The sequence below is a fragment of the Dreissena polymorpha genome, chromosome 1, assembly GCF_020536995.1.
Source record: "Dreissena polymorpha isolate Duluth1 chromosome 1, UMN_Dpol_1.0, whole genome shotgun sequence".
NCBI classification, from domain to species: domain Eukaryota; kingdom Metazoa; phylum Mollusca; class Bivalvia; order Myida; family Dreissenidae; genus Dreissena; species Dreissena polymorpha.
In genome coordinates, this window is record NC_068355.1 from 972,331 (window position 1) to 980,314 (window position 7,984).

The window sequence follows — 7,984 nt, forward strand, 5'->3', positions numbered from 1 at the left end:
AATTCTTCACATATTTTCTGTAGTAGCCTGCTGAAGCCAAAAATGACCGTAATTCATCTGCATTTGATGGAGTAGGATAATTTCTTATCTTCTCACACTTGTCTGGATCCGTTTCAATTCCATCTTCTCCAACAACATGGCCTAACAAATTAACTTTCTTTTTTTTAAAGTTACATTTTTCTGGAGAAAGCTTTATTCCACACTCTCTGAGTCGAGTCATAATCAAATCAAGTCGTTCCAGATGTTGTGAAAACGAAGTACTGAAACTGATTAAATCATCTAAATAAATAACACAGATTTTCATGTTACAATCACCCAACAATTCTTCCATTAAACGTTTGTAACTAGCGGGGCTGTTGACTAACCCAAACGGCAATTTGTTGAACTTCCAAAAACCAAGTTGACCTACTGTAAAAGCTGTTCTTTCTTTATGACACTCTTCAACCTCAACCTGATGGTAACCAGCTTTCATATCCACAGTGCTAAACCATGTTGCACCACTTAAACATTTAAAAATATCTTCAACTCTGGGAATTGCATATGAATCTTTGATGGTTTGTTTATTCAGCCTTCGATAGTCAATGCACATACGCAATTTTCCATTCTTTTTTCTACAAAGTACAACTGCAGATGCCCATGGCGACTTCGACTTCCTAATTATTCCTGCAGTGACTAAGTCATTCAAATGTTTGCTCACCTCATCTACCATATGTTGAGGTATATTTCTATGTCTTTGTTTAAAAGGAATGTTGTTATGCAAATCAATTCGATGTTTTGACAAGGTACAATTGCCGATATCTGTGTCTCCTTTTGATAAAATGTTCTCATGTCTTTTCATTAAAGTTAAAAGTTTACTGTTCTGTTCTGAAGTTTATTCAGAATTTATATGAACTTGGTTAAAAATATTTACATTGTCATCTGACAAATTCTCATTTGAACTTTGTTCAATGATCATAGGCTGCATTTCACAAATGACAGCTCTAGGTGAATTGTTTACAAAATTGGAAGATGGATTTGAGATATTAACTAATATCTCTTGTTTGTTGTTTTCAAAATTAAAAACAGCAGGAGTAATTTCCACAAAATTTGGCCATAAAAACTCCTTTGTCTTTTTCAACATAGCACAAGTCTGTTTATAACTTAAGACTTTATCAGTAAAACATAGTAATTTTACTGACTGATTTGGACCAATAGTCACAGTTGTGTGTTGGTTACCTCTCAGTATACCAAGTCGATTCCCATTTCTGGCTAATTCTCTTTCATGTAATGTCATGGTTCTAAAAGTTAAGTACCAAGGTGTTGGCAATTTAGCCTTTAAAAAAAATTGCTCGCCACAATGTAATTTAGAATTTTCCATAAGGTGAGACAATATATTAGTACCTAAAAGAACAGGAGTATTTTGATTGTACTCAGTATTTGGCACAACAAGTAATAAACAAAATTGTTCTTCAGAGTTTTCAATCCCTAGGGTATTAATTGAAATTTCACTATACTTTTTATATGGTAGTGCATTACCACCAGCACATTTAATTTTCATCTATTTAGAGGTTTCAATTCATGTTTAGACAAATGTTCATTATAAAATTTCTCTGAACATGTGGATAACATCTTAAGATGTTCTTTTAAAGGTTACTTAGACCCCAGTTTAAGGAATTCGCTCCAAATACAGACACGGTATATTAAATTTAATATCAAACGGATTGAACTGTTTTTACAAGCACAATGTAGAAAAAGTATCAATTAAACCAGTATAGGTAAACGTATCTAGTACTTACCTTTTGTATAATGTATAATAATATAATGTATAATGGAGAAGTTAAGTATGCAGCGTTTTAAATTATTCATGTTTAAATTATTCAACAATTGTCATTGTATACTCCAATTCATGTGCAAAAAAGGATATTTAAAACAATTCACAAAACTAAAAAATAAAAGTATGGTTAACACAAACTATAATTTTTAAACTTGAGATTTCAAAAAAACAAAATTGTTTCACTATGGTTAAGCTGAATCAAATATTTGGAGAATAAATTAACCCCCAATAAATCAATATCAATAAACAGATTCAACCAACTGATATAGCAGTGCATGTCAAACGATTAAAACATATCTCTGTGTTAAAAGAAAGACTTAAGATTTAGCAAGGAATTTGTGCTTTTTTGGGGGGACGAACATAAAATTATAAAAATAATGCAAATGGTATATCAGATCTGTAAATGAGAGTTTGAACGAAACACATTTTTGGTTCAGCACATGGGCCCTTAAGCATAATTCAGGACAAGATTTTAGGCAAGTAAAACTGTATTTGTGTTTGTGGATACAGCTATGTTTTATTCCTAGGAAATGGAACACTGTATTTCATTTTCAACCAGATGCATGATATTCTCAAGTACCCGAATTAGATAATTAAATCCATATAAATGTATGTGTGGGCTTATAAGTTTAAATTGTCCTTCCGCGCCAGTCGCTGAATTGTGTGAGGAACCGGTTTGTGTCCCAGAACTCCGACCTAACTAACTTTCTAGACTACTCGCAATAGTTTTTACTAATTTTGAGTAGTATTCAAGTGTTAATCGGTAGTTTAACTAATATTATTTCAGTGTAACGATTTAGTATACCTTATTTAAGTGTTACTCAGAAGTTTTCCTTACTAACTTGCTAACTGGTAGGAAACCTAATTAACATGTAATGCGGTAGTAAATATAATTAATTTGCCACCCTGTATGATACCTGTGTAACAACTCGAGTGCGACAGTGTCCCCGTAGTCATGTGACAGCACGTGGGTGTGGTTTACAGACAGCGAGACCAGAAGTGTGTCGTGGGTATTTGCCTGCTCCTCAATTAGGTAGTCACTATTCAACTGAAACAGATATTGATAGACTTGATGTAATATTTGCAATCTATATGTATCACGAGTAATATTTGAGGTTGTTACAGTAGTACAGACGTCATAATTATGTGCTTGCTTTTAGTTTTTTGTTATTTTGTATTCACTCTGATGAGAACGACTTAATATGTGGGAACGATAAAACTAACGTTTGTGAAAGAGATCGTTGAAACGTATTAAGATGCGCGATAGAGATAACTAACTCGTGAGAACGACATAATAAATTTGTATGACTACACGCAGTTTCAGAAGCATTTGAATGCGCGAATCTGTTATATTCATATCATTGAAAATTATGCTACGCCCACCCCTGTTATCAACCACTTGAAACTTATGTGCGCGCGACGTGGAATGCCGTTATCTTCGAATTGGTTAATCGTTTAATCGAGTTACTAAGTCACTCGCAAGAGTAAGCTATGTCATTACAACGACTTACTAACTTAGTTATCTTAATTCCAGGATTTATTGTATGCGCCATCGAAAGTATTGACTCATAATATTGTACTGTATTCAATATAATTATTAACACGATTTTTAATAAGCTGATGGTGATCATAATAATGTAATAATCGTCATAAATACTGTGATGACGACAGTAGTGGTGTTATCTATATAATACAATCCAATCTTATATTGCCTAACTAAAACATAACTGACAAATCATGTGATCCACTTCTCTCTACTAAAAGTATACAGCGCATAACACGAAACATTGACTTGTCCGACATGCCCAGGGCCAGGTTGGGCAACACAGGCCTCATATTTGTCCAGCCCTGACACATCACAAACCAGTGACCCCGATTATAACTCACCGGCTTATCCGAGAATCCAAAACCTAACATGTCAACCAGAATGATTTGTTCAAAATGCTGCTTGAGTCCATTCAGGACCTGCAACATTAACATAAACGAGCCGCGTTTTGGGAAAACCGAGATTAATGCAAGTGCGTAAAGTGCGTTTTAATAGTATAATTTAAAGGAAGTCTCTTCTTAACGAAAATCTACTTTAGGCGGAAAGGGTCGTCCCAGATTAGCCTGTATGGATTGCTTACATTAATCTGGAAATACACTTTTTTCACGTTCATCGTTCATTAAGACCTGGTTTCCCAGACCGCGGCTAATATCTACATCTACATCTACATTGTTCATCGCTGCAATCACGCATGATTATTATGCGACGGGTGGTTAAAGAATAAGAATAAAGAATGAGGGACAGGAAAGCAAGGAGAGCTTAATAGTTAAAAGACAGAAGGAAAGTAAAGCAGAACACCAGCTACGTTTCGCCCTTCTCCCTTATGCCTCTCCGGCTACGGTGGCCGCTGAGAGGATTGAACCTCAACCGGCACAGCCATGAGGGGTCATTAGGAGTTACTTTGTTCAACTTATTCAGAATCTGGTTGTTGCTAGCCCCCGCTTGAAGGATACCAAGTCGGGGGATTCAGCGATGGAGGCTGGTAGGTTGTTCCAGGTGGCAATTATACATGGAAAAAAGCTGTACCGAAAGTATGAAGTGGATGTCGATAATGGCAGGAACTGGATGGAGTGGTTTGCTCGTGTCCGGCTTGAGCCAGGGGAAAGATATTTCGAAACTGGTATGTCCATGAGGTCGTTGGTTATCTTATAGACCATTGTCAGCTTGGCTTTGCTTCTTCTGGACTCTAGAGTTTCCCACTGAAGGTGTTGGAGCATTGATGTGACGCTACTGGTGTTGTGATATCTGTTCGTCACATAGCGAGCTGCTCGTCTTTGGACCATCTCCAGGTCATGGATCTGCTCCTTATGGTATGGGCTCCACACAGTGCCGCAGTACTCTAGGTTAGGGCGAACGAGGGAAAAGTATGCTGCACTTTTACCTCCTCGTTGCCTATCCGTAAGTTCCTGCGTAAGAAACCAAGGGAACTGTTGCCTTTCTTGATCACTTTTTGAATATGTGGCTTCCAGGACATGTCCTTTGTCAGCCCCAACGCAAGGTATTTTTCTGCACACTCGCAAAATGCAGCACTACTCTTGGTTAAAGGACATATCCCAGAGCTTCTCCCAGTCCCACAGACGACGGAGGTCTTCCTGGAGCACTTCACAGTCCCGCTCCGAGGATATTTCTCTGTATGCTACACAGTCATCTGCGAAAAGCCTAGTCTTGGAAGAGACTTTAAGGGGTAGGTCGTTAATGTAGACAAGGAAGAGGATCGGTCCCAGAACGCTACCCTGGGGCAATCCACTGACTATTTGGCGGGATCTGAGATTGCTCCGTCTACAGAAACTCTCTGTGTTCTGTCTGTCAGGAAGGCTCGGATCCATTCCAAGGTCTGGCCGCGTATGCCGTTGTGGTGCAGCTTGGTCAGCAGGCGCTGGTGTGGAACTTTGTCGAACGCTTTGCTGAAGTCCAGAATGGCAAGATCATGTTGTTTCCCTTTGTCTAGGGACTTCAGGAGTTCGTCGGACAGAGTTAGGAGTTGCGTTTCACAGCTCCGCCTCTTTCTGAATCCATGCTGACCGTCAGTAAGGATGTTGTTCCTGTCCAGGTGTCCCATGACATTGCTAACAATGATATGCTCCAGCATTTTACAACATATGCTGGTGAGTGATACTGGGCGGTAGTTGCTTGCTTTGTACCTGTCTCCCTCATTGAATATTGCAGACACTGTAGCAGTCTTCCAAATATCTGAGATGGATCCAGCTGACAGGCACTTTTGGTATATAAGGGAGAGGTATGGGGCGCACTGATTTGCCAGTTCTTTTAGTACACTTGCTGGGAGAATATCTGGGCCCGATGCCTTTTGGGGGTTAAGCTTCATCAGTAGCTTCATCACTCCTTGGGTCGTAACCTCGATATGTGGCATAGTTGGTGCTGGTTCCCCATCTGGTGTTGGGTTTGCATTACAGTCCTTGTCGTTGGTGAACACTGACTGATATTGTCGGTTCAGTATATTGTCCTTGTCTAGTGGGTCGCTGTTTAGCCTGCCATTTTCTTTCAAGGGTGCCACCCCAGAGTTGTCCTTTCTAGTCGACTTGATGAAGTTCAAGAACCTCTTCTGCTTGTTGGGTTGCTGTTCTTGTTCTTGGTCGCCGACTTCTATGAGGTTCTCGATGTATTTCCAATAAGCCTGCCTCTCTAGTCGCTGAGAGGTAGCTTTGGCCCGGAGATAGGTATGACGATCTTTCGACTTTCCTTTCGCTTTTTGTCTGGCGAAGAGTTTATTTCTTTTCCTGTGGAGGGCCTTGACCGCTTTTGTTATCCAAGGTTTGTGTACCTTATTTCCAGACAGCATTTTCGAAGGAATGTGTTGGTTCATAAGCCTTTTTAGGAGCTCTTCAAAGATAGACCACGTGTCATTTACTGTCATATCTTTGGTGTTTTCCATAAACTGTGAAGTCTGTGCGGACAACTCATCGCGCATTGACTGGTAGTCGGCTTTCCTGTATTGGTATACCTTTCTTGCCGGTTTCTTCACCTTCCTTGGGCGTAAGCTAGCGTCCACAAATATGGCTTCGTGGTCGCCTATCCCAGGGATAGTCTCACATTTATTGATGAGAGTGATGTTGTTTGTGAAGAAAACGTCAAGAATGTTACTGGTGTACTCCGTGATACGCGTGGGCGACTGGACAACTTGGTCAAGTGATGCGTCCGTGGCTATTGACAGGAGCTGTTTACATTGGGTGTTGTTTGTGGCCTGTGGTTTAGGGCATTCATTTTCCCAGTCAATATCAGGCAGGTGGAAGTCACCTCTCAGCAATAGGTGGGCGTTTCTCGGGATTCTGGTGAGGATGGCGTTGAGCTCCTCTAGATACTCCGGATCAGTGGACGAAGGTGGTTTATATCACTCTCCAATGTAGAGGTCTTGTGCTCCTTGAATTCGGACCTTGATCCACACCGCCTCTAAGTTGTTGTCTGATTTCAACTCTTCTGGTTCGTCACTCCTGTGCTTGTCTACTACAAGGATGAAAACTTCTCCTCCAGTGGTTTTTCTATCTCGGTCTTTCCGGTAAGCATTGAGGTTGGCCGAAAACACCTCAGATGATCCAATAGAGTCATCAAGCCATGATTCCGTGCCAATGACTATATGCCTGTGTCGCTTCAATCATGTTTTGCAGTATCGCCTTCTTGCCTGGGCTTTTGATTGACTGGCAATTAACGACCAGAGTTCTCAGTCCATTTTCAGCCCTGGCAGCAGTGGGGCTTTCCCTTGACGAAGTGGCATTTGGGCGGCTGAAGCTGATTTCACTATCTGTATGTGTGATGTCGCTTAGGGCAGAGTAGCTGTTTGACGTGTCGAACAGGGTTGTGTCAAATATCACTGTTGAGAAGTTAGGCACACCGCATTGAACACATTCCCAAGTTATGTTAGTCAGTGCCTTGAAGACACAGTCCGGCATCCCCATGCACTCCTGATGGTACCACACATTGCAGGAATCGCAGCAGACACAGGGTGTTGTCCATTTGCATGCTTTACTGCATATAGCACAGGGTAATTTGGCCTGTCTTGGGCCAGGGTTTGGTTCTATTGACTGCTAGTAGGAGAATGCAAAGGTACAATAGGACTTGTTTGTCTCGGCAGATAGGGCCTTGAGCCTTTCTCATTGTGGTCTTCATGCTAATAATAAGATGCGAAGAAAGAAACAATGTTGGGCAACTTTGACCTTAAACTTGGTAAATTGTACCACTATCCGACTTCTCACCATGATTTGGCATCTCTGGGGTTGGCATGTTGTCAGCGCAAAAATTGTGATTTGGTGGTCGAACATCGTAAGGTTTTCCTTTAAATTTCGTAACCGGAAGTAAACAAATGAGTTTTCAGAATGAGTTTGGATGAGGGGCGTTCAAAAAGTGTTTCTTGCATCTGTCATTTAGAGTTTATCTGCCAGATCTTGATGGAGATGGCTTACCATACTCTTCCTGAAGTAAGTTGTAGACAAGGAGATAGTTTAAGCATAAGGGAAAAGAGAAATTAAATAATTTTGATTTTTCAGAGCCGAGAGAAAAAAAAGAAGTTGCGCGCGCACCACCGGTCACACTATGAAATCACATTAAACTCATAACATTACATCCTATATGTTACAAAAGGTTTTGTTATTGAATAAATGTAAGGCTTGCATGTT

At 40.2% G+C, this 7,984-nt stretch overlaps 1 protein-coding gene across 1 annotated transcript; it reads right to left on the reverse strand.

The window, feature by feature from the left end:
• Nucleotides 1-1,373: 1,373 nt before the first annotated feature.
• LOC127864887 (uncharacterized) lies at nucleotides 1,374-7,592 on the reverse strand. The gene is made up of 7 exons (XM_052404778.1): nucleotides 7,565-7,592; nucleotides 6,953-7,182; nucleotides 5,143-6,675; nucleotides 4,313-4,765; nucleotides 3,701-3,778; nucleotides 2,731-2,861; nucleotides 1,374-1,380 (listed from the first exon to the last, which is right to left on the reverse strand). Exons 1-7 carry the CDS (start codon nucleotides 7,590-7,592, stop codon nucleotides 1,374-1,376), a joined length of 2,460 nt encoding a protein of 819 aa, XP_052260738.1.
• Nucleotides 7,593-7,984: the final 392 nt, after the last annotated feature.

Bases quoted from the DNA above. Each gene is read 5' to 3' on its own strand.
- LOC127864887 (XM_052404778.1), bottom strand. From the start codon at position 7,592: ATGCCAACCCCAGAGATGCCAAATCATG. The intron at 7,183-7,564 runs GTGAGAAGTCGG...ACTTCTCAACAG, and splicing joins CCCAGAGATGCCAAATCATG to TGATATTTGACACAACCCTG. The intron at 2,862-3,700 runs GTGAGTTATAAT...TATCTGTTTCAG, and splicing joins TTGGATTCTCGGATAAGCCG to TTGAATAGTGACTACCTAAT.